Source organism: Zophobas morio, unplaced genomic scaffold (assembly GCF_036711695.1).
Source record: "Zophobas morio isolate AGI-343-1 ecotype UQ-CSIRO unplaced genomic scaffold, CSIRO_AGI_Zmor_V1 ptg000004l, whole genome shotgun sequence".
NCBI classification, from domain to species: Eukaryota; Metazoa; Arthropoda; class Insecta; order Coleoptera; family Tenebrionidae; genus Zophobas; species Zophobas morio.
The window spans coordinates 18,895,303-18,923,277 of NW_026972109.1; the positions used below are offsets into that span (position 1 = coordinate 18,895,303).

General features: G+C 33.3%; 3 protein-coding genes across 3 annotated transcripts in view; 1 reads left to right on the plus strand and 2 right to left on the minus strand.

Moving 5' to 3' along the window:
- LOC135144612 (uncharacterized) overlaps window positions 1-27,975 on the minus strand; it is a 151,905-nt gene that overhangs the window by 106,020 nt on the left and 17,910 nt on the right. The window contains exons 2-7 of the mRNA XM_064076644.1: window positions 18,108-18,217; window positions 17,397-17,605; window positions 17,155-17,343; window positions 16,956-17,105; window positions 16,809-16,902; window positions 12,553-12,717 (exon numbers count right to left, since the gene is read on the minus strand). Of these exons, the coding sequence (XP_063932714.1) occupies window positions 12,553-12,717; window positions 16,809-16,902; window positions 16,956-17,105; window positions 17,155-17,343; window positions 17,397-17,605; window positions 18,108-18,217 (917 nt within the window). The remainder of the gene's footprint in view (window positions 1-12,552; window positions 12,718-16,808; window positions 16,903-16,955; window positions 17,106-17,154; window positions 17,344-17,396; window positions 17,606-18,107; window positions 18,218-27,975) is intronic.
- Window positions 17,739-27,975, plus strand: part of LOC135144650 (fatty acid-binding protein-like) — a 29,899-nt gene continuing 19,662 nt past the window's right edge. Inside the window, exon 1 of the mRNA XM_064076721.1 lies at window positions 17,739-17,809. The gene's annotated coding sequence lies outside the window, so the exon portion shown is untranslated. The remainder of the gene's footprint in view (window positions 17,810-27,975) is intronic.
- On the minus strand, window positions 24,461-27,940 carry LOC135144620 (transportin-2-like). Its single transcript, XM_064076657.1, has 2 exons — window positions 27,758-27,940; window positions 24,461-27,596 (listed from the first exon to the last, which is right to left on the minus strand). The coding sequence occupies exon 2, from the start codon at window positions 27,573-27,575 to the stop codon at window positions 24,891-24,893; it is 2,685 nt and encodes an 894-aa protein (XP_063932727.1). The 5' UTR covers window positions 27,576-27,596; window positions 27,758-27,940; the 3' UTR covers window positions 24,461-24,890.

Here is a 27,975-nt window from a genome sequence, read left to right on the forward strand (position 1 = left end):
GTTATAAAATCGAGAAAATGAAAATTAAAAAATCGGGAAAATGAAAAACAAAAATTAAGAACTTGAAAAATTGAGGAAACGGAAAATTGCAAGATCGAATTATTAAAAATTGAAAAACTTAAAAAGTGAAAAATGAAAAACTAATATTCAAAAATATTGCGAATCGAAAAATTAAAGAAACATTTTGAAAAATTTGAAAGTCGGGAAATTGAAAAATTGAAAAAACGAATTACCAAACGGAAACGTTGAAAAATGGAAAAATTGTGATATCAAAAATTATAAGACTTAATTTTGCGAATTTAAGCCTAAATGTAAAGAAGCGTACTAGGCATTTGTTCCAAGTGAGTTTTGTATAACAAAATTTTGTGATGACGTCATCAACATTTTTGCAAGGATACAAATATCAATTTTGATAAATGAAGTGTAGTAGGTACTAATAAAACAGCGATATATTTTCAAATTTTCGGGAAAATGGAGTGAGTCGTTCTTGATTTAATCAATACAATAAACTGCCTTATTCATTAAATTTTTTATTCACTCTGTATAAGTAGTTCTAAAAACTATGAGTGCATTGATAACCGACAAGTATAGTCACAATAGTTTGCTTATTTCAGAGAGGATTTATTCCCCAAAATTTTGAGGAGACGTCATTTACCATGATGAATGATTATCCAAATTTTGGTTAGCCTTTCACCATCTACATGATATTCCTAACACATACAAAATTTGACAACAATCGATCCAGTAGTCGAGAACAGATAAAAGTATGGAGTCGGCGGAAGGACTCAATTACAATACTTCCTTAGCTTACGCTCGGGAAATAAAAACGAAAAGTCCAGTTTCAACTCGGTCGCGAATTAGCGCGTTGCATTCAAATCCCTCATTAAAATTAACCCATGACACAGCCACAATATTAATCACAGCGACGACGACGTGTCAATCTCAATTTATGTCCCCCGTTGTGATTAAATCATACGCCACCTGATCCTCTACATTTTATTCATTCCAATAAAATGGAAATGCTGGTAGTAGTATTCAAAGTTATGCACGCATCTGGCATTCCACCAGCACTACACCATTCATTCCTGCAAAAAATCTATACCCACCACATCAACATCGAGCCTCGTCCGTAAAATCACGGATCTGGTTATTCCTCCACCCTGTATTTTAATTCGCTATTCGCGATATTCACTGAACGGCAGAAAACCAGGAAAACGGGTGTGCCTCGCTGCTTTCGGCGACGGAAGGAGCAATTAAACTAGATGATTTCTGCATAATTGCAATATTCCTTCCACTCATTTTACGGATTATGGAAATACGAAAGTCGAAGCGGCATTTCACTAACGAACAAATCAGACAAAAGAACGGAAGGAGTTCCAATCAGACTCATTCAATTTGTTTTCGATTGTGGTCGCGTGCTGCTCTCATGCATTCGGTTCCTAGCGCCCGGAGGTTGTTAAAGTCTCCCCAGTAATAAAACAAAACGAGGAGAAGTTTAGGGAGAAAACGCTCTGAAAACTGCATGTCGACGCATGAAAATCAATTCGGTGCAGGGAAGCGTGATGGAACAGAAAAAGTTGTGTGCGAACAAACAAAACAGAAACAGAATATTTTTCGTGGTTGTGGAGGCTTTTAAATCGGACTCCAGTTACTCGACAACGTTCAGTGTTGGTCGTATTTCACTCATTCTAAATACTATAGAATTTCTGACCTAGTTGCAAATCACATTTTCACATTACTTGAAACTCCCTCTTTCGGAAGTTGTAACGTTTTGAAGCTAAACAATTTCTAAGTGTTAATACTATTTTTGTGCTAAAGGTACTTAACTACAAAACAGGTGCAGTAAGAATAATAAGTAAATCAACTGCAACAAAAACGTATATGTTTCAAATTACTGTAACGTAAGTGTAGTTGCATTCAACTCGTTAGTAAGTTATTTTCAAGCGATGTCATTAAATTATTACATACAAGGTGAATCTGGCATCGTTTCCCTTGAAACAAGTTACACAATCTAAGATTTTGATTGAAAAAATAGGTTGCTTCACAAATAAAATACTAATCCAACGTATTATAACCAACGCGCGGAATTGTGTTTCATACGCTCGATCCAGTGCTGTCGCGGCGATAGTTTGATTACAAATATATTTTTCTTTTGGACTATATCAACATAATATAACATTTCAAGATCACAAATCTGTGGTCCTGTGTTTGAAAAATTAAAAAGGGCATCGAGTATTTTTATTTGAAGTAATATAGTAATATAGAAGTAGTTTTTTAACAAGCTGTAAACACTCCAAGCGACGCACTGGCTACGACCTTGTGGACCAGATCAAAGCGTCCCCGCTACTCGCCGTAAAACACACCTTGCTTCAACTGGGGAATTGCATCCGTAAGATATTTTTCCGCCCAGTGATTATAACGCTGGAAAACCATTAAATTTAAGACACAAACATTCTGATTTTAAAATCTACCACACTATCAAATCACACTCTTACAATAGGTAGTCCCATTTTTATAGTTTTGTACGTTGAGTGTAATTATTTTAAAATTTCGCCAAAAAATATCTTACCTAGATCGTCAAATCTCAAAAGAGGTCAGAAAATTAGGGTTATACTTACTATTACTGTTAGTATAATGCTGATGGCCTGTAACATCTTTTTGTTTAATAACTGTCGACACGAAAGGTGCTTCCGTAATTGCAGTACTTTTTTCTTATTTACAACCAAATAAAATCATTAATTTTGAACACAGCTTTCTCCAAAAAAATCAAATTTTTGTTCTGGCAAGTCTCGAACTATTAAAATCAATCAATACACCTGAAGTGCGACTGAGTAGTCTGTTATTTTTAACATCAGAACTCACCAATGTCAACTTAAACGTAATACCATTGCCATACAATTTCACTAATCAATTATATTAAAAGAAAACCCGCAATAACCAACAGTCAGAGCGCTGTTTAATTCCTAGAAGCCGCCGTCTCACGACTAACCAGCTGACTCATCAACACTGCAGACTAGTTATAATAATCCAAGTAATGTTATTAGTAAAGATCTAATAGTTGTAAATGTTGCGAAAAATGAAAAAGGTCAATGGCTATTGTTATTGCACTTTTCGTTGTAATCGTTGTTAGAGCTCTATTTACGTACACTTGCGAAATTAAAATTATAACTGCAAACTTAAGTGTCAATTTATTTTGTTGCAACAATGAAATAATATTACCAAAATAATTGTAATGTCGAAATTATGCCATTTTCCACTGTCATTGTAGAATTATTTCATACTTTGATCGCATTTCTTGTCTCATTACGCAAATCAATACAAATTTAACTGTTATTCAATCTATGACAAAAAATCGTTTTGTGTTAATTATCTAGTTTGTTCTGAGGCTATACGGGGTGCTAAATTTTTATCGTCTCACTACTGTGATCTCTCGAAAACCGTAAAAGATGCAAAGTTGTTCAAAGTAGAAAAAACTAGCGTTACTGAGTGTTGATTAATAATCCGTCGCGAAACAAAACGTCAACGTTGTTTTTTCTGAAGATTACTATGGTGTATCTTGACGTGACTAATGCCCGTTTGCATCGCACTTTTAATCATCTGACTAAGTAAAATACAAGAAAAAATTAGAGATACTACTAAATATTTGACTGACAATTATAAATAATATTTTTCTATGTATATTGACACAGTGTTACATAACTACAATGTGCTAATAGATCTGAGGTAACAGCATCAAATGCAGGTATTTATTAACGTTTGTAAAAAATGTCTGTTGCTTTTTATAAACAAATTATACGTACAGAAATTTTGACTTTTCTAAATTGGAACACAATTCACAGATTGATATATGTACAGCCTATTTAATTTTCAAGGCATATTATCTAATTTATTGTTTAAACATAACTAACATTTATGAAAATAAAAAAAAAATAATGATATCAAGGTATGTCGCGGTATGTCGTAAATTGATAAGACATTTTGAAACTGCACAAAAATTGACATGAAGAATGTTAAATCACTTTGTAATGTACTTCTACAAAAAAAAAAAAAAATGGTTCAAGGTTATTTAGTCAGAACTTCCCCCGCCCCTGAATTACAGTCGAACAAATGTAGCTCCTTCGAAAAATTATAAAATTTAATTTAACCCTAACTAAAATTTGTCTAAACAACAACAAAAATTTGATGATGTCACCTCAAGATTATATAAATTATAGATACTAGTTAAATTTCATAAAATAACATACTCTTGCGCTTGCCGTTTATGGATCCGGGCTTGGTTTTGGTGTTTGAAGTGCTTGAAGCGTTGAACATGAGCTTTACCCGTGTAGGTTCTAATTCCATCCTTGTCGACATTTTTTTTTCTTACACTGTGATGGGTATTGCCTACATTTTTAAAAAATGTAGGAGTTATTATAAAATAAATAAAATTTCGCTATATTTGATTTTATAATTTATCCAAGAAGCTGGATTTGTTGAACTGCATTTCAGAGACGAGGGAAGTTCTATATAAATGACTTTGGACCAATTTATTAAAAAAACTCTTCACAAAACTTATTTAGGCCTATAACTGAAAGTTATTTTCAAATATACAGGATGTTTCACGAAATGTTGTAGGTGCATTTTTTAAAACCTAACATATTATATGTATTTTCTGCACATTTAGTTTCCTTTTTTATCAATAATTCTCAACATATTTGCATTTTTATTTGAAAAATTTGGTCTAAAGTTATTTGGACTGAACTGATCCCGCCCAATACAATAGAATAAACCAATTTTTTTCCATAAATTATACAATATAATTTTGCAAAATTTTATTTATTGTATGACAACCCCTTTAAGTAAAAATTGGTCTGAAGTTATTTTGTCATAACCTCCCTCGCTCCTGAAGTACAGTCAAACAAATACAGCTTCTTCGAAAAATATTACGTATAATATTCAATTTCAGAAATTTTATTTATTTTATTTATGATAACCCGTATAAGTTAATCTAAAGATATACATATGTGGACTATTCAACCACGAGTAAAGAAGTTTGCTAAGCGTATGTGTCAAATGAGTTTTTTCAGAATAAAATTTTATGATTTTTCCAAAGACATGTATGTTAATTTGAATGGGTGCAGGTTCGTAGTATGAACAGAACTGTAGACTCAAATTTTCTGGAAAATGAGATGAGTAGTTCTTGAACAGAACAAACTGCATCATTCCTTAATTTTTTGAGTCACCCTGTATAAGCAATTTTTATTAAATATAAATGCATTGATAAAGAACTCATAATATTTTGCACAGTTCACATAGGATTTATTCCGCAAAATTTTAAGATGACGTCATCAACTTTTAGGTGGAGGTAAACAAATAAATTTTGATATCGATTGCCATGCTCACGAAAAGCTTAAAACGTTTGCAAAATTTCAGAGCATTTGGTTTTCAATTCCAAAATTAAATTGCAAAATGTAGGAGCATATTATTTTATAAAATGTAAATAACATATGTACTTTAAAACATTTTGACTTGACGTCATCATAAGGATGACTAGACAAAATTTGGTTAACGTTTTACTATCTACATGATATTCCTAATTTTTACGACAATCGGTTCGGTACTTTAGGATTATCTGTCAATCGACACAGACAGACGAAATGGGAGACCTATTGTTTCGTATTCTAGGAGTCATGAAACGTAAAGAAAACTTAAAAGCAGTCATTCGTCCGATGAACTTCCTTAACTTACGCTCGAGAACTAAAACGCCAGATTTAAAAATGGAGATCTGAATTCTTACACAAAACATTTAAAAAATGACTTATATACACAGAGTGATTAAACTTGTATTTTATTTTATTCTAATAGGTCACTTGTATTTTCTAACATTTTTGAAGTTCCTTATCTGTAAGTTTTATTTTGATATCAAATTCAAAAAATTTCATCGTTGCTACGGTAAATCTCAATAAATCTGATACCTACTAAAAGAACGTTTATTTAGAAAGTAGTTCAAAAATCCTAAAAAGTATAGGATGTTCCATGAAAAAACTGACAATTAGCCGATTTTTCAGAAAACATCTGAATGTGTAAATACATATAAGGTGTCCCATTTTGAAACATACAACTGCGATATGTAATCTTAAAATGGAACACTTGCATATTTGGGTTGTAAATTGTAACCCTAAAAAATAGTGAGTTTCAATGGCGTTAAAAAAAACCGAAATTAATTTCCATATTTCTCCAACAGTAATTTTTCTATGATTTTTATACACTGTTTCGCCAAATACGCCAAGAATCCCAATGTTTATTTGAAAGCGGTTTTATGTTGTGTATGTATACTGATGCGAAACCAATTCTGCTTTAGCACAATTTACGATTATGGTCAACCCTTTCGGTTTTACGATAGTTTTCAATGTACTGTGCATTAATAAATTTTATAGCTTGTGATGGCAAGAGTTCAATAATAATTAAATAGATTAAACCGGAAATTGAGGGTCTAAATCAATTAGAACAATTGTTTTAATTTTTATACTTACATGATCACAACACAACCAACACTGGATATAACAAAGGCTTATATTTTAATGAATAGTCATTTAATAAATTTTTGTGAAAACGATGTATCCGAATTACTTACTGATGGGCATAAATAAATGAACGTTGGTCGAGGTTCTATAATAGCTAAATTAATTATTACAGAAGCTTTAGTGTAGATTTTAACTTCAATTTTAAAATTTCATCTTCACAAAAAATGGGTGTAATAGTTCCGGACTTATTATCATAGAATCGCCATAAAAATAGAAACGAATATTTTCTTATCTTCAAGAAGTAATCTAGTAACACTAGTATACCGCATCGGGTAATATTCACTTTCCTCAAATTGTGGAAACTCAATACGGATTTTGCCTAATCCACGGAAAACGTAATGTCGGCACGCCATCGCAGTAATTTCCAACAAAGAGCTCGCAGATCAACATTTCACAAGGCTTATGACAGATCCTCCCTGCACGCTTTCTAGGTTTAGAGAGAAATTTATGGCAGCACGCGTTAACCAAGCCGTTATCCTAAACATACACTTTTTTCAAAATCAATCGTTTATCATCAGTTGACGTCTTATCCTGCTTTTGAACGAGATCCTTCTATCCTGCTATTAAGAAACTCCACTTGACTCGAAGTTTCACACAGTAAATAACGTCACGACATGAAGATGTATTAAACTTTTGACATGATTTTGAAATTTATCCGATATAACAATCAATAAGTGTTATTTTTAAGACGTGTTTAACGATTCGTGTAATTTATAGGAGCAATTATGTTGCGAAATGGCGTCGTAAAACACCGAAAGGATGTTTTTCGATGCGTTGTTTATTCTGTGATTTCTAGAAAACTGTGAAAGTCAATGGTTAAGCGACATTTTTGAGTATGGTGCACTTCGCAATTATCATGCGCCACTGGTACACCAAATTATATACATGATACAGAGAATAATCAGACCATCCTTTCCTTTTGATAATCATATTTAGAGCAGCAAGAGCTGTTATAATTTCATTCCTTTGCGCTGTTCTATTAATTGTTTCGAACTGTCTGGTCTGAGATACCTCTGTATTAACGCGTTTTTGATAGCCGTTTGGAGGTTAATGTTTCACATGTTTTATTATTTCCGCCGGGAAGAAGGCATGACGATCCCAAGGTCGATTTTTTTATATAAATATGTCTTTTATACAACTTGTATGAGAAACGCAAGTCACGTCGTCTTTTTTTCCCATGTTACAGAATGGACGCAACAACACGAACACAGACAGAGAAGTTTGTTCACTCTGCAGTGTTATTAATTTCGTGGATAAATGTGAGCACGCACAGTGCTGATCTCTCTTCGGGTATTCATGCGTGGCAATGCTTCTGCATAAAATTGAGTTTTTATGATAAACGAGATATTAACAGTTCACGATATGCCAATAGAATTTCTATAGGCACGTTCCTGGAGAAAAAATTATTCCAAGGCGTGTAACGGTGTTAAAAGTGGAATATCTCAAAGAAGTAGACAACAGTTTGGAACAGTTTCCCTGACTTCCGCACCTCATTCTATACAAAAGATTCTTCAAGAACGTTTACCCTAAATGATTGCAGATTGGTCGAAGTATTTTGAGTTATGAGACCCACCTGTGGCCTGAGAAATCGGGTTCCTTTTCGAAAAAGGAGACGATTTGAGAAAGTTTTCACCTTCTGGCGACTGTAACTAAAAACATTCAATTTTGAAAAATGTTATATTATGAGAACAAGTTAGAAAAATTTTAGTATTGCGGTTAAAAATATAAGATTGCCAATACATATAAGTTTTAATTAAAACCCCTACTTTCAATGAGGGAAGAACTTTTTCAACACTACAACATTATTAGGTCCATGGGTTACAAACACAGGGAGGTAAACGTTCGCAAAATTTTATGTGAACAAACACATTCAATTTCTTCTTCAAATTCTAAATTCTAATGAAGTGTACTTCGACGGGACATCTTTTCAAGATTAATTGGGCAACCAGCTAATTTCCACTTTGAACAAGTTGCAACGAAAAAGTGTAGGGGTAGTGGACAATGCACCACATCATCCCCTGCTCTTGGAAAAACCACCCTCATTTTCTAGCAGTATTTTCACAGTATTGAATTTAATCAAAATTTTTCGAAAAATAATTGTGGGATTTAATTCAACCTTTTAGAACTGCGACGGAAAAAACAGTTTTGACAGACGAAACATTACGGGACATGAGGCCCTTAGATTACTCCCATACCATTGTCAATATAATCGACTATTTTGTCAATTCCTGCAACTTTTAGTCAACAAAAGTCGCTAAATTTTACTTAGTTTGAAATTTAAATTATTCTCTTGACAGTGTTGAAGCAATCGACAAATTTTTTTTTTTGCTGAAATACACCTACCATGAATTTTCCAGCACTATATTTTCCATTAATGATTAGTTATTACATTTACCCTTCAGTTAAAAAAATAATTTCTAAATTTTACACAAAGATTCAGTAAAATTATCAAGTTCTGAATGTTTAATTAATTACTTTAATAATGTTTCTTGATGGCAACAATGGTTGGGTTTCTGACACAATTCATAACCTTAATTAGGTGACAACACAAATCGATAAGAATGTCACCCCTTTTCGAGAAACTTTAGCTGACTAATAATATTGATTACCAAGTTACTAATTTTCCATGGCTTGTTGTGAGCTATAAAAATCGCCAATGCACTATAAATACCACATGATAAAAAAAAATCCTCTAGTAGGTCATGAAATTTATTTTGGAAATAATTTTGTTGGCAACACTAACGGGTTCGTTATTTAATTTGACAACCTTCGTGGAATAAGCGATTTTCCATTCCTATCTGCTCTCCGAACAGATTAGTTTGAAAATTTCCTAGGTGTGCTTTGAAATTATCCCCAAGATAATATAATGTTAATTAAAACATGTCATGCAATTCCAAAGATTCATTACTTCATCTAAAATATTGGACCATCAAATTTTCAATTTAGTTCAAAGATTAGATACCGGTTTTCTACCGCCAATGACGTTAATTTAAAAATATATTACATAAATCTGTCATTAAAAAAGACAACCTGACATGAGATTTTACTCCTGGTTTAATCATACTCTTTTATTTCTTAGCAATGAAATTATTTTACCGATTGTCAGAAACAGCTCCTTCAACTTTTTGGAATCGCAGAAACACACTTTATGATTAGTGCTACATTCTACATTACATATAAAAATTAATATTAATATATTTATCCCCACCAAAAGGTTGATGATGCGTTACTTTTGATGTTAAAGAGTAACTAACCATGTCCAGGAAAAATTAACATTTCATGGAACTAATTTATTAACCATCACTAAAACTATTCATTCGATTTCGGTGAATTTTTTGGAGACAAAATAAAATTCTGCTCTGGAAATGCAGAAGATTAATTATACTTTTATGCAGTTGCGATTTATTATTTTGTGGATAGAGATTATGTGTTGTTTTCCTATGCAGGTGTGAAAAACCCTTAGCCTAGTATAATAAGTGGGTTATTCATATTTAATGATGACACTGTCCACCCCCCTAATGTAGCACCATACGAAGTAATAAAATAATATTAAAACCCACTTCCAAGAATACTATTAAAAGAATACTAACCCGATTATAATCTCAGGTTTCATTCAAATTATCCATAATTTACCAGGAATGTCACCAAAAGAAACCACGAAAAACCCATTAAACACTATTCGGTGAAATGCTTACGTCACTCTTTTATTAAAAACTATCAATTGAAAAGACGCAGTGTATTCACTGTTACTCTACCGCTTGAATATGAGAACAAGTAACAGTTTTGTTTCATCATAATTATTACATCTACTTGAACATATAACACCATTTTATGGCAAACAATTTTTATTCAACAATTTCGTTATTCGTATTTATCGTTGTGTCTTTATCAGTTTTATTTAATTATTATTGATCCATAAAACGTAGTGCCACAAACGGTCTGCCAACTGAATTATGTGAGGTCTAATCGACTGCGGCAGATCACTGATGTAAACTAAAAATAATGTCGGACAGGGTACTTAATCTCTTTATTTCGAGTTAAGATTTATAATAATAGACGTTAAAAACATAGGATAGCAATTCGATAGCCCTAAGTTTAGATTTGCTTATACAGATGTCTCAAAAAAATTAATGAATGAGTCAATTTATTTTATTGATTAAATCAGAAACGGCTCTCTCCATTTTTTTTTGAAAATTTTGGGAATAGAGTATTTTTTAGTATCATACTGCACCAATCCAAGTTGATATACGCATCTTGTTGATGACGTCATTACAAAATTGTGCATAGTAAGAACAAAAATGCTGGATCTGCTTCATTGTACTTTAGATGCGAGGGAAGTTCTGTCGAAACAACTTTAGATCAATTTTTTAACATGGACTCGAATAATATTATAGAAATGCTAACAGTGACCAATTTTACTTAATAATTCTGCAATTCCACAAGCTTAAAATAAAAGTTCATTTATGTTTTTCGCAAAAGACGATATTTTATTCATTTATTTTCTGAAACTATTCAATATATCCGTTTTTTTTTTTCAAAAAATCTGGATGTCTAGGGTGAAAAATTAAGAAGGATTCATAAACCACAAGTGTAAGAGTGTGTTATTTTATAAAATTTCAATCATATTCACTGGCAACATTTTGAGGTGACGTCATCATATTGTTCTTGGGGACGATTAGCTAAATTTTGGTTAGTATTTTATCATGTAGTAAAATTCTTAAAATACATATAAAATTTTATAACAATCGGTCGAGTTGTTTCAGAAATTATGTGTCAATCAATAAATTTGATCACCATTTAACAGAACATGGATGCCTGAATATATTAAAAATAACTTCCTGAGAAAAAATAAGATACAGAGTAAAAAACTACAAACAAAAATGGCTACATATATCATTAAAATCATATTTCCTTGGTCTTTCACAGAATTCAGAAGCGTGAGTGATGAACTGGGCGTTTTTATCAAGATCTATCAATTATACAAGTTCGTTACTAAGTATTGAGAGGGGACTCTTCATGGAGAGACGGACTCAAGTTATAAGAGACGGTTATCCAATCAATTTTTTTCATAGATGTTGGAATTATTTTCCGATAAAGATCTTCAATATACAAAATAAAAACAAATACCAAAAACGCAGTTTCAAGAACTAGTTGTAACTTGAGAACTGCAACTCTGAGTGCTATAACATACTCTAATGATGTAATATTTGCAAGTCTGATTCATCATTAAAAATCAATTAAGTTCGACCGTTAGGCAATCAGTTAGGTAAAACAAAAGGTTTTTACGTCGCCATTAAAGCGTGTTTTTATGAGATCATTCTCATTTCATTTTACATATATCGATTAAACTCTTATGAAAACCGATGACTCAGTCCTGTCACCACAAGATTTACTCCTTTCCAGTTCACTCAGCTCCTGCTATTCTCAATACAGTTAAATTGAAATGAACTGTGACCGTTTCACAGTTTGACACTTTATCAATTCTAGTTAGCGGCCATTACAAGTCGAACAAAATTCAATTAGTGATGTAAAAGCGGACCGACCTGAGGGAGGGTTAAGTATTGAAAGTAGAATGTGAACAGATGATGACATTTAAAAACCATCATGCGTGTCCCACAGTGACGTAACGGGGCGATCCTGTAGGTCATTGCCACGGAGTGCAGTCGAAAATACTACACGAGGAAGAGGAGGGATGGCAAGAACATCAAAGTTATATATAATTGCTAGACAACAAATGGAATGCCATCGACGATTAAAGTAATGAATCATGTCAAAACACAGACTGGTGGCAGACCACCAGAAAAGTGGGGTATATTAAGAACGAATGTTTGCAGTCAGATGTGGAGTTTTAAAGAGTTAACTATGTTTTCATTTTGCTCGTTGATTCTATAAATAATACCCACTTAACCGAGCCGAATATTTTCGTTTGTCACTCAACGTTGTGAAACGTTGTTTTTAAAATGAGTAAACAGGAAAAATGACTACATACCTGGATTATTGCATACCATTTCGTACACGGTTCGAGCGGCGTCATCTTCTGACAAAAAATCCCATAAACCGTCACAGGCTAAGATTAGGAAGTCTTCGCCCCCGTCGAGGGGGATTTCGCGGATATCAGGCACTGCTATTACATATGGTTTGTACTCTGCATCACCTTGAACAAATTTTATCAATGAGAAATAAGGATCAAACAGATTTTTAGGGAAAGGGGGTGAATGCAATGGAAGCTGTGAACATTCAATTCGTGTTAATTTTTTATAAATATTTTTTCAGATCGTGAATTTAGAACAATGCAACGATTTTTTTTCTTATGATAATATTTTTATAAGTGTTGGCTCATTTCCAGTGTTTTGTTCATACTTCATGGGTAAATTACACATACCCATGAGTCATGGGATAATCTCAATGCAATTACAGATTTATAACAGTTACACATCTATCTTACATAATATGTTCCTCTTCCATAAAAATTATTATGTCCGAACTAGCGTGAAGATGGGCCTGGAAAAAGTATGGCATAAAAATACAAGATTTATGTTATTTCCTGAAAAATTTTGCGAAGTATTGAATCGTACGGTGGCACATACATTATAAATGAGAGTCCTGTGCCAATTATAATCATAATTATTTAACATAGCATTATTGTACTCTATAAATTGCTAATGTCTCTCACGAATGTAACTAGTTGAAACTTGAAGCAAGGTTGTAATATGTGTTGCATATCTTTGCATTTTAAATTAGATCACATTTCAGAAAAACTGTGTATACAAGTGAAATATCGGTGTTCTATTTTCTCTCTTTTGGAATAAATAGGGACACAAATATTAAGAATAACCGCAAAAAAATATTACAAGTGGCGCCCTCTTACGGTGCAGCTGTAAAAAGTTTCTCGAAATGTCAACAATATCAACATTTTTCTAAATTCTCCTCACCTTCTATAAAATATCTAGTTGATACCCAAATTTGGCAGATTTAATTTTAACATCATTTTCGCACAATTCTGTGATAAATAAAAAATAAAAAAAACCCTTTAGTGCGTTTGTGTGAATCTACAAATGTTTCGATCGTGTTGTCAGGTTGTCACATAGGGATTTCCCTTATGTGTGGACAAATTACCCATATAATCAACAAGTGGTAGATCGATACAGTTCACCAACAATAGTGACATCATCACAAAAGCTTGTATGAAGTTTGATGTTTTTAAGGCGTGTGTGTGTGTTCATCAAGTCGTTCAAGGCGATATAATAAAGTTGTTTTTATGTTAGTTGCTAACTTCTTAATGTTCTAGAAGATGGCACACTTTTTAGTTTTATAGTCAAGTGTAAAAGTAATGAAAATGTTTTTAAGACATATACTAAATTGTTATGAAGTACTACAGTGTGGGTAATACAGGATCCATTAAGTAGTAAAATATATAGACATAGACCATCTGTAAATTTATACGCTGTTACTTGTCAACTGATCAGTTATACTATCGCAAAACTACTAGGTAATAGGAAATAGATTATATGATGAAGAATTTGCAAAAAAAAATCTATTTCAGTACAATATAATTTTACTCGTAATCGTTTTTATTGGAATGATAAAAAATGTTGTCGTTTTAATATTTCTTGTTCTTGTGGCAAATGTTTTATATGCAATCTATTAAATGGTAAGTTTAACCTCCTGTAAAAATTTCGCGTCGACCGTGGAATTTACTTTGTTACGGAAATCACCGCTAAACGACCGGTAATTTCCCAGTGGCAAACAAAACACAACTTATGAGATTTCCACAGGAAATTAACATTACCGCGACGATTAAAACAAGTTTTAATATGACGAAATCTGGTTTCTGGGAAGTTTAAATTTACTTAAAAAGTGTATGCACTGCGCCAAATTTCTTTTTAGTCTATTGATTAGATTAGAAAAGTTCCTTTGATCTTGAACAATAGTCTATCGTTATTAGCCCCCCTCGATCTAAACATATATATTGAATGCCATGAATATTTCTACATATAATAGCATCCATTAAACATGACTTGACCAAAAATGCGAACTATACAATGCTCTGTTCTCCTTTGTTTTCCGTGACGTAAGGACGTTATCAAAAGGTAAAATCGCTTCAAGAAAACAAGTCGAATCTGTTTTGAGGTATTGTAAGCCTCAAAATATATTAATATATGTGGAACAGAATTTGGAAAAAGCTAAAACATCTTTCACAAGGTACAATTATTTGGTATATTTTTCAATTGTATACTACCCCTAAACACAGCAGAAGAATGATACGTTTTAGAAAAATTAAACCTTTATTTTGATTATGCTATGTTTGTGTCACACAAGACAGTACTACTTGTGCGAACAAAATATTCAAAAATTCGGTTGCTTTGGCTTGACTTTTATTTTTAATTGTATTAATTAAAAAAATTATAAACTTCAATCATTTAGTGTCATCAGTTTCAATTATTATTTCACACAGATTTTACACCACTAAAATTGATTAGCATTTTTTTACAGTCGCTCAAATGAAGCAACTTATAAGGATTCACTGAAAAAATTTCGAAGTTCCAAAAATTAGACAGAAAAAAAACAGATTTAACACTTTCCCATGATCTAAAAAAACACGGCCTCTAGTTAGCCATGAAACTATTATAATTTTACAAATGTGTTAGCCATGTTTGCACTATCACAGCTTTTTCAACATTTTCTTGACTACATCTCAGTAATCAACCACGACCAAATCAACTAATTCCATATCCAACTGGAGGGCGTTTTTTTTTTTCGTTTATATGGTAGCTTCACTGCTTGTCAAATGAAACTTGACGTAGGCGTATAAAAACCTAAGCCATGGATTTTTGAAAGTTTGTCCTTTATCATTACATTTTCAATTTAAACTTTCAAATTGATGGTAATCTGATAAAATTTTCGAAAATTCGTAGCTACCTTTGATCGTGTTTTTATTGCTCTCAGTAGTTATGTTACACAATATACAGCTTAGTCAACATTATTTCCAAACCGTTACATCCACAGGAAATAAGCTAGACGATGAAAATCTACAAAATATTTCAGTACATTGCAAAATCGATCCTAGTAGCTCTAATTTCACCGGAAATGACACATTTAATTTTTTGGGATTACCTTTTTGTAACCCCTATTGTCTCCTCAATACATTTGAAAATTACGCTTTCAAAAGCTCGAAATTCTACACAAAAAAGTTTGTGTTAAATTAAAAAAGCTATTTCCTGAATTGTTATTTCAAAGAAGAGTGAAGTACTTTTGCCTAAAATGATTCAAAATATAATAAATATACTTCGAGAAAAGTTTCCTCGTCCCTGAAGCACAAAAAATGTAGCTTCTGAGGCAAAGTATAATATTTGATTATGCTAATCTCATTTTTTATGAAACCCTCTATAAATTATAAATTAAAATATGAAGTAAAGCCACAGGAATACTGTGCGTATGTTTAAAGAAAGGTTTTCGCAATAAAATTTTATACACTGTAATACTAACAACAACAATACTGCAATCCCAGAATTTTAACAAAATGACAACCGTTTTTGATGTAATAAAAAAATATTGTTTCATATCTTAATTTTTTGAATTATTCTGGGTAAACAATTTTATATTATAATTCAATGCATAAATGATTATATTTGTCTACTTTTCCATTTTAGAAATTTATTACGCTCAACTAAATAGTTATTTGATATTAATAAGACGCTTTCCGTTCATAGTTAAAATCTTGTTGGATCAAATGAACAGGTTTCACGAACAGCAACTTTCCACGCTTACCAAATGTTACAAATACAATTATTTATAAAAATTAAATTATTTTTCACTATGAATGATTTATTTTCTCTTTTTATATTATTATTTTATATTATATTTAAAGCAACTTCTAAATAACAATTAGTATTCGTTTTAAAATATGTCGTTAGTTTTTTAGATTGTTCACTATGTAATTTATTTCCTACGCAGGTAGTAGTTTTGAGAAAAACTCAATTAATTAATTCTCATCAAAGTAATAATGGCAAACAATTTTTATTTGTATTTGACAACCCAACTGATTTCAGTTGTTCTCCTACTTCAACCTGAAGTTGTTAAGACGCCTCGAATACGAAACGTATTACATAACTTTCCTCAAACAAAATACTTTGTAACAAACGGGTCTTGTCTTTTTGAATCATGATGTAATGAAAACAAACACTGATAAGATAGGTGTAAAGCATTTCAAACATGTCGGAATTGTTACGACGTATCAACATTTACCTATTGCTCTAGAAACAGCCAACTGTCCGTTGACCCTCCAGGTACCCCAGAAACAAACATACCCTCCTTGTTTCTCGATCCTCTCCTTTTCATCCTAAAAAAAAAACTCCATTGTTACCGATTCGTTAAATTATAAACGGAACTCACGGCTCGACAAGGTTTATGTGGATTGACACATTGCAAAACCCGTCCTTGATTAACTAAAACAGCCTGTGAATCCCCGACCCACGCTACGTATAAAGTTTTTTCCTTAGGTCGTAACAGCGCGCACACCGCCGTAGTACCACTGTTGAACCGCTATAAAACGAAAATAAGATTTTCCCCTTTGATTTTTATGTGTACGAACCTCGACGTTACATTTGTCAATAAATAAAGCGTCAGTTTTACAAAAGGCATCAAGTAAAGCTTGTTCTGGATTAGCAACGAAGTGTTTGTTTTCGGCCAGGAACTGGTGCAGATGAGCCGAACTGTAGGCTGCGGCATCATGACCTGCATGACCGTCAAATATTGCATAATAACTGGACGGACTAGCTTCCTAAAACATCAAACAGCCTTGTTTACGGTTTTATTTCTAATTTTACGGTTTACCTGTATATTAAACATGGTGTTTAAGTCGTGAATCACCACATGTCTGTCTTCCATTCGTCGTCTTTTATTCTTTGCAGCACACACACTGACAACATTATGGGGTACCCCGGGGGATGGTAGAGAACACAACATGCTGTTGTCCAAATACCTCAGACAAATTTCGTTCGTTTTGGCCATCACGGTTTGCATGAGCTTTAAGGGTTCGTAGGCTGCGGAAAATAAAGGTTTACAGAAAAACGAGCTATCTCGAAATCTACAACGTGACGTGATTCATGCGAAAGTGACACAATATTTGAAATTAAACATGTGTGTTAAAGTGAATCACATCTATTAAAAGAAGACATTAGTAGGTTGTTATTGATTGTGTACAAATACCCGAAATAGGACTATTCGCCAGAGGTTTTTCTACATAGGTAAGGCCTTACCCAATATTTTTTCTAGTGAGTAAACGTAACGCAAACTAATCCCAGAAACAAAGGATAAATATTTTAGTACAGCAACAACAATAGAAAAATTGTTTGTAGCGGATACGGAAGTACAAAGTTTTGAATAATTATTACCTTCCGCTTTTAGAGAAATCGGGTTGTTTGAGCGTATTAAATTTGAATAAAGTACAGTTACTTAATGCATATATTTTCCGGGAGAGTAAATATTTAAACAAGTGCGTAGAAATTTTCTGTATATTTTTTTATTGCGAAAATTAATTCTTACCATTATCTGATGGGTTGAAGCCACAGGCTGTCGGTTGTTTCTTGCATGACTTCCTCGTTTCGTCTATGACGATTTGGATAAGTGGGGCAATTAAATTTTGAGGGCATTTTCTGGAAAAGAGAAACGTTTTAGTAAGAAATACGTAGTTAAACTGAAGATGTGGAGTCAGGTTTCTACCGAAGTGACATCAGCTTCAATCACTGTCATAAATTTTAAAACAATAGTTGCGTGCTATTTAATTTCAGGATATCGTCTTCGTTTAATTTGGGCTTGAAACATACAAGTTCAAGGGTGTGCACACATGCTTACCAATTTATTTAATTTGACAACTGAACAACGACATACTTTATTATTTCACTAAAATTTTCCTGATTATACAAAATTTTACAAATACAACCACCACTTTTTTATTATTATTATTATTTTAATATTTTTACTTCCCGAGAGTAAACGAAGGAAATATTGTAAGCGAATCCGTCGACCGACTCCATACTTTTACGTTTTCTTGACCTTTCATGACCCCTACAATACGAAGAAATAGGTCTTCCGTTTCCGTTTGTCTATCTATTTGTCTGTTCGTCTGTTCGTCTGTTCGTCTGTCTGCCGTCTCGGATTTTTTATTCAAAAAATGCGACCATAATTATCGAGCCAAAATTTTTCACTTTAGTGGGTGTGTGTAACATCTTGTTAAAACATCAAAACACTTATCGTAAAACATAAACTGAAATTAGGACGATCGATTAACTTTATGCTGTTCCCTAAATAGATCTGTTTGTCGGTTCTCCATCGCATAAATTGTTTCATCCGCAGGTAGTTGTTTGGAGCAATTGATTAATTTGTTGTGGTAAAAATATATGGTGCGAAGTGATTCCGGAATGGTAAAGTGAAAATGACAAACTCTGTGGAACATAGTAAAGTAATCTCAGAAATAACTGATATTGAAATCAAAATATAAATAAAAATTTAGCAAAACCTTTGTAGTAAGGATATTTGGCAAATGCTAATTTCATGTTTTCTGGACGTTTCATGGCTTCTACTGTAGAAAAAAGTAGATCCCTCTTTTCTGCTCTACGTCGTTTGTTGTCTGTTGGTGATTTTATTAGAAAGATAATTCCAGCAACTACTGGACTAATTGCTGTGAAATTTTGTTATATTTTAGGAATACCGCTTACATGTTAGATCCGCTAACCAAAATTCGTTTGATCATCCCCACCAATAATTTGATGACCTCATCTCAACATTGTGCTATATAAATTCCATTTTAATTTTACTATACTTGTGTTTTATTAAGCAGCCCTTATTTTTCACCTCGGATTTGTAAAAAAAATTGGTCGAAAGTTATTTCGACAGAACTTCCTTCGCCCCTGAGATACATAAAACAAATCCAGCTTTTTTGAAAAGTTACAAAATTTGATTAAGAAAACTTTATTTATATTTTTTATGAGAACCCTTAGATGTTAAAATAAAGATATATATGTTACATTAAAGGAAATGTAAAGAAGTGTGCTGGCCGTACGTTCCAAATGAGTTTTCCCTTAATAGTGATGACGTCATCAACATTTTTGCGAGCATTTTGGGTAAGTGCAATGCAGTACTAATGATAACAGTATTGTATTCCCAAATTTTCGGTAAAACGGAGTGAACCGTTAATCTATAAAATAAATTGACTCTTTCATTATTTTTTATGAATCATCTTGTATAAGAAATTTAAAAACTTTTAATGCAATGATAAATTACAAATATAGACTCATTATATTTTACGCATTTTAGATAGGATTTATTCGGCAAAATTTTGGGATGAGGTCATCAATTTTTTGGGATGGGATAAACTTTATTCGTTTATTTGCTTAACAATTTACCATGATTACGATAACCTTAAAATATCTACAAGATTTCAGAGCATTCGGCTTTGCAGTTTCAAAGTTTCTATTGTAAAGCACTTATATAGTTTTGAATTTTTCCAAAAATTCTGGATATCTAGGATGAAAATTCGACACAAATTCAGACACCACAACTGCAGGAGTATATTATTTTATAAAATTAAAAAAAAACTTTTTCTTTTAAATTTTGGAGATGACGTCATCCCATTGGTGGTGGAGATGATTAGCCAAATTTTGGTTAGTGTTTAACTATCTACATGATATTCCCAATATCCCAATATACTTACAAATTTGACAACCATTGGTCCAGTAGTTTCGGAGATTACTTGTCTAATAAAAATGGATACGGACACCAGACAGACAGACGGAAACGGAAGACCACTTTTTTAGACTCTAGAGATGACTCATCGAGAAGGTGGCAATTCGGCCGATGGACTCGATTACTATACTTCCTTAGCTTACGCTCGGGAAGTAAATATTGTCTATTTACAATTTATAAACTTAGAAATTACAAAATTTATTTGTTTATCTCCTCCAAACACATGATGCATTCATCTCTAAATATTGTTAGATAAACCCTATTTAAAATATGCAGGATATTACATGTATATCCACACTCGTGATTTCACTAAAGTAGGTACCCATATTTTTTTAAATTATTACACGATGCGTCAAAAAATTAATAAATGAAGTAATTTATTCAATTATTATTTTTGTTATTATTATGTTATGTAGTCCGTCGTTACTAGTACCTATTAAAAACTTTTTATTTGTTCTTTACTAAGTTGATGACGTCATCTTAATATTTTATTTATGAAAAAACTCACTTGAAACATGCTTCTTTACCTGTAATTTAATAATCTACACCTATTTTTATTTTGATTTATTAAAGGGGTTATTATAAAAAATCGCAGAATTAAATTCTACAATTTATTTATTGATTGTACTTCCGGAATGTATGTATGTATGTATGTCTTTATTCATGTTAATACACAATAGTGTTTACACAAGTCAGTACCTAATAGGGACAAAAAATAATATGTAACATTATAACAATGAGACTAATATATTTGACAATAGAAATCAATAAGACTAGATTTTATATTTCAAACAAATTGTTATGCAGATATTCCTCGAAGGAATAATATGCGTGGTCAAGGAGGTGCTGTTTAATTTTCATTAAGAAAAGTTTAGGAGTCATTTTTTTAAAGGAATTCGGTAATTTATTAAAAAACTTGATGGCATAGTATGAAGTGCCAGACTTAGATTTGCTCAGTCTTAATAATTTAAAGGCGATTTCATCCGTTCTAGTTTCATATTGATGAAACGACTTTAGTGGAAAATAGTTCCCAAAATTTTTAATTAAATGCTCAAGGCAACGAAATATAAACAAACAAGGTAAGGTAAAAATTTTTAGTTTAGTAAAATGTGGTTTGCATTCGTCTCGGTAACCAATACCAGCCACAATTCTAACAGCTCTTCTTTGGAGTTTAAAAAGTCTTTGTAATGATGTTGAATGACCCCAATTTAGAATACCATGGTCAAAATGACAATGTAACAATGAGAAATAAGCGATTCTGATATATTTGGATGAAAGATTGTTACTTAAGTTACGAAGTAGATATATGCCTTTAGATATTTTGGTGGAAGTTGTGATAAATAACTAGAGATATACCGACTGTAGGTCTGGCCGACTAACCGACTAGCCAATTGTTCGGCCAGTAAAAACCGACTAGTCGGCCGACTGTTCGGGTTTGCTAAAACCGGTTTATAAATGCGACAGACAGTGTGTTTTTTTTTTCTATTTCTCTGACTACCTTAAAAATTTGTTTTATTTTAATAAAAGGAATAACTAAAGTTCCTTTGTTTTCCAAAAAATGTGTTAAATTTGTTTGGATAATTTTAACATTTATTTTTTTTTAGTAACTCAGTACAAAAATAAAGAATAACACAATTTAGGGCCAGTTTATACAATATTTTAACTGAGACTAAGTTGATCGCACATTTAACAAGGCCATTAGCGACGTCTGATTGGCGTAGAGTCGGTCACATGGTATTTCAACGCGGGGTTAAAAATTAAATCGCAATTAAATATTTAATTGGTTCTGTAAACCGGGTTTAATTGTTTTATATACTATTTTAATTTTAATAAAAAAAGCCGACCAATCGGCTGTTTAGCCGACCAGTCGCCGACTGCAGCCGACGATGAAAAATGGCCGAATAGTCGGCTTATCCGACCGGTCGGCCACTAGTCGGTACATCCCTATAAATAACTCTCGACCAATATTTTAACCCAAACTATCTTTTGTTGATTTGTATAAACTTGCAATTCTGATTTACCCTAAAGAACTCGTGTTTCCTAAAATGGTCCTTTAAAAACGGCATCTAAATGAAAATACAGTAATGTCAAAAATTTTGGCAAAATGCGCGCGCAACTGATAAAATTAAGTGAAATTCGCTGAGGGTAAGGTACTTTAGTGTTTTTCGAGAAAATACGAGCACAAAAAACGCTAATTATAAAGATCGAAAAACACATCGGGTGTCCTAGTTTATCTGTTCCACTGTAATATCTCGTAGTATTTGAAAGGATGGACGGTTTAAATTAACACGAAGAAATCTATAAAATGAATATCTGATCAATTAATTAGTATTCATCTTTGTTTTTTTTTTAAACGCCATCCACCTTTTTCTCTGCAAAAAACTTTCTTAAATGTATTGAATAGCGTATTTTTCGAACTGTAAATTAACACAAAAAGCAATATAAAACCTGCACAAGTATAGAATTAAAGATATGGCTTTCGGTTTTTCCGGAATTGATATCCACTTTGTTTTTCAAATAGAATGTGGTATGTTTTTGTAAATGAGTTACTTTTTTTGCGGCCAGCCATGTCATTTCTTCCACTGTCTTGTAACATTTGAATTGTTTCAAAAAACATAATTTTAGAACTTGGTACCATCTACTAAACAACACAAAAAATATCTTTAAAATGAGTATACTACAGCATTAAATGGGTACATATATACATAGCATAAATAAATAAATAAAATAAATTATAAAATTTGATTTTCCGAATTTAATTTTTTATATAACCTCTATAAGTATAAAGTTAAAAAAAAACTTACGTCGTCCCTGAAGTACAGTCCAACAAATCGCGCTTGTTTGAAAAATTATAAAATATGATTTTGCGATTTTTTTGTGGTAACCTCCACAAAGTAAAAAATATATAAACCACAAGTTTTATGTTTTGCATATTTTAGATGAGATGTATCCGATAACATTTGGCATCGACGTCATCAACTTGGGGAGAGATGAAGATAAAGTTTCATTAGCAATTTACCATGCTTACAATAACTTTAAAATGTTTGGGAAAATTCGAATCATTTCCGCTTCTAAAGTTGTAAAACGTTATACAATTTTATTATTTTTAAATTTGAATGCCTAGGGTAAAAACTCAACACGGATTCATAGACGACAAGTGCAGGAGTATGTTACTTGATCAAATTTATCAATAGCATTTATTAGACCAAATTTTGCTACATAACGTCATCAATTTTTGGGCGGAGTCATAAACGGATAAATTTTCATTATCGATTTACCACGCTTCCGATAACCTTACAACGTCTGCAAGATTTCAGAGCATTCAATTTCGCAATTTCAAAGTTAAATTACAAAATGTTGTTATACAATTACAAAAATCCAGATGCCTAGGATAAAAATTCAACGCGTGTAGGACGATGTTATTTTAAAAAAATTATTCGGCAAAATTGTTAAGATGACGTCACGAAAACATGAAATTAGCCATTCACCGGATACACTCTATTACAATACTTGTTTCCATCAACGATTTTCAACATATCAGCACATATTTGCACTTTTGTGTAAAAAAATCATATATTTAAAATTTCTGAAGTTCACCATGTTTTAAAATGGTGGTATGGAATCTTGTACGAAACGTTTTGTTTTGATTACCTTGCCTTGAGAAACGTCTAAAAATTGAAAAATGTTTTGATTTATTTATATGGGGCGATTAAATTCGTAAATTAAAATCTTTAGCTTAGTCAGTAAGTAAACAAAGCCAATTTAGGCGATTGTCTCCTATCTACTATGCAATCACTGTATACATAAAAAAAATTCTGTCATTATGATGTAAATCAAGCGTCAGCTTCCTGCAATGTTTTTTTTAAACATCTGTAACAACATGTAGAATAATCTGTTTTTTTTTTTATTCAAAATTCAGTGTCTAAAATACAGAGTAACCAAAACATTTCTCCGAACAGAATTATTCCTTTGTTCTATTATACAAATATATTAAAAAAAATTTTCATGAAAATTTTACCAATCATAATAATTAATATGTAAAAATTATGCAAAAACCCTTTTGTCGTCACTTAATGCCTCCCATAAAACTCCAATTCTCCTAAAAATTTCGTTACAAAAGTCTCTCCTTAGGTCTGTCAAAAATAAAACACATACCAGTTTGAGCACTTTAATGATCACAATGAACAATACAATATCAAAAGTATCCTCTATCATGGAAAAAAACATCGATAATCAGCTTTAGTTAAATGCAACATTGTAAAGCCAAGTCAGAATACTTGAAAGTTACAAATATAGGAAAAAGATAACACAGAACCGTTAAAAGAATGTATTTTTAAAACAGCTTTTGGTGTAAATCATTAAGTTCGGATGCATTTTTCCCAGAACGACTAGTTGCAGACTCTTGAAATAAATCCCCATGTTTGACGACGATGATCACTTTTTGGTTTAAAATCTTGATTGTTATGATAGACGAACGCGATCCCTCCCTCGTGGACGATATGACGCGATTTAACTCAAGGCAGGTGCACTCAAGCTATCCCACCCAAAAATTCGTTCCCCGTTAAATTGTTTAAATGAAACTGTTCAAACCCCGTAAAGATTATACAGTTGTAGCTTCAGCAGCTCAGGAAATTGCCCATAGAACTGTATCCAGTTCATTTCCCCGCATTGTTCTTTAAAAGAGATTAAAATATTCTTTATGATATCCTTCAAGTCAGGTTTGACGGCGTTCCACGACGCCACAGCATCACAGAAGTACATGAAGTTGTTCTGGCAGAAGTCCGGGTGACGAACGACCACTTGGCACAGGCCCCGGAAGGCCAGGTCCTTCTCGTCTGAATCCTTCAGGCTGCGCAAGGACATGCAGCAATTCTTCAGAACGATGTCGGACTCGGTTATGGTGATGTCGGGACACACGCAACAGAGCGTACAAAGCGAGACCGAGACGGTTTGGTGCATGGCTCTCGACACCGTCGGGTTCCTCAGAATGTTGATGAAAGCGGTTAAAATTTCAGGTACGTAGGGGCGAATTTCGGCGCCCATGACGGTGGTTAGTTTACCGATGACCCAGGCGGCGTTTTTACAAACCCCTTCGTAGCACTCGTCGAGGTTCTTTATTATTAATTTAATGTAGTCGCCCACGTTTGTGGATAAATAAGGGTAGCAGATCAATACTAATTCTCCATATAAGGCTATGGACGATTGTCGGATCAAAAAGGAGCAGTCTTGCATCGTCGTGTAGAGGAGACAGACTAAGTTACTATTTGTAACGTACTTATAAAAATAGGATTTAAGTCCCACTGCCATGCTGTATAAGACGTCCAGCGCAACATGCATGGGTTCTTTATCCGGAGGATCAAACCCGTTTAGGTTCTCTTGGAAATTAGCATCCGCCATAAAAGTGTCCATGATTATTTCCATACATTGCAAATATACCACTTCGGAATAAGGTAAAAAGCCGGCGTCCAAAGATGGGATTATGTTGGCTAAACATTCAAGAACGGCAATGAACTGGTCGTCGGAATAATTATTATACTCGTTGAGTTTTTGCATTATTGGGGGCATCAATTTTTCTATATACGCTGGCTTGCTTAACTCGTTCCCCACCGAAAGAGCCAAGACGTTTATAGCGTCGTACAACAAATAAAGACTGCGATAATTGAATTTTTGAAACCCGAGCTGAAACCCTTCCAGAATCAAATCAATGTAAGGAATCAGTTGCATCTGTGCCTCTTCCTGAAACACGCAAAAGGCCGAAATCGCCGCTCTTTGAACCCTCTTATTATCGTCCATAAAGTGTTTCAGCAGAATCGTCATAACGGGTATAAAATAAATAGAATGAGAAGGTTGCGAGTTGATGATCCAACTAACGTAACGACTCAGCGTCCAGCACGTGATCACACGGACCATTGAATGTTCGTCGTTCATAGTATGAATCAAATATTCTATCAAATACGGCAAATGGGGTTTCAACCCGTTCATACAACCTTCGGAAATTGCCCCTAGGGCCAAAATCGCAGACTCCTTAATTAAAAAATCTTGATGGTAGAGAAGCTCGTTAAGAAAAGGGACAATCAAAGGGAGAATATCTTCCCCGAATTTAACAGCAATCGCGTCTAAGGAGGCAGCGCTGCACTTCCTCAAAGTCCACCCGACGTAGAAATCATCAACGTCGTCACAATTCCCCAAAAAATCGCCATCTTCGTTCTCGTAACAATCATCCTCCCGAGTTATCCTTTTATCGTGCATGTGAAACGGGAACGTCTCTTTTGACGGATCGTCACTCTGTTCATCCACCCTGAGAGTATCCTTCAAAGCAATCAACTCAAACGTCGAGTATTTCATGTTTTTGAGTAAAATCGGGATGAGTTTGTCAATGTAAGGAGTGAGTATTTCTTTACAGTTACTCAATTTTGTCACGGCTAGCCAAAACTCACAAGCACCTAGCGCCACCTCGAGGTCCTCGTGCTGAGTTTTAATCATAAGATACATGATGACGTCATGTAAGTGAGGCAAGAGGCACTCTTCTCGATACTCAATGTACATAACAAACGCGTGACAGATGTACTTCTGCATATCTAGGTCATCCGTGTCAGCCAACTGCATCACATTTCTCAAATATTTGGCAAGATCTATAGATTGTTTCATTACCTTGTAGTGGTCTTGTAAAAACTGATTGATTAGTTTGATTATGTTCTGTTTTTTATCACACTTCTCATCCGCCAGGAAATCGACAAACTTCGGAAAAACCTCCTTCGTGATTGTGCAGATTTCCTCTTCTGATTTCTCGAGGTTCATCATCTCTTCGCACACGCTGAACAGCGTAGTCAAGGCGACGTCGCCGTACTCGTCTGGAGTTTCGAACGACTTGACCAAGAACGGTATTAATTCGGGCCACGTGTTGAGATTGTGCTTCGCTAGTGTGTAGATCACGTTCGAAATGCTCGTCCGAACGTCTCGACATGGGTCTCGAAGCAGCATTAAACACAACTGTCTAATCTTAATAATACTGTCTTGAGGTAGTTTATTGTACACTGCCGCGATATTATTCTTTAATAAAATACCGCTAAGCGAGCGAATCTCCTCCGAGAAATGCGTCTGACCGACGATATACAAAAGGTAATAGGTGAAATCTTCCACAATCTCGAGGTTTTTCAGCTTGTTTTGGACGTCTTTCTGTATTTCGCTATCCGGGATCAATGCGTCTTGTAAAAGTTCTTTGATTGATGTTAGGGTTTCTTCTCGAGGCCTCCATAAAGACCAATCCATCGTCGATAATGGAATGTTCACCTTTAAAAAGAAACGGTGTCAAAAGTGTGGTTATGTGTCACGTAACTGACGAAATTGCTGCTTTTAGGTGAACAAAACAAACAATCGATTAATTGCAAGGAAAAAGTTCGGGCTGAATAATGAAAAGCAGTGGAAAAGGATTGTAATAAACACACACTTACCCGTCAAAAGTGCTTGTTTTGACAGCCGGTATTCACAAAAACCTTCAGCTGATTATCGCGACAACCTTGGAAAGCGAGAGAGCGCATGTTGCTGCATCAATTTTATCAGTCGGTAAATCGGTATTATTTTGATGACGTCATCGATTCACAACCGGATTGATAATAATTATTCTTTTTATTACGGACGTTTTTATAATCAGTAGTGATTAGCTTCACTT

What these genes read in the sequence shown, in the direction of transcription:
- LOC135144620 (XM_064076657.1), bottom strand. Translation starts at nt 27,575, where the DNA reads ATGGATTGGTCTTTATGGAGGCCTCGAGAAGAAACCCTAACATCAATC.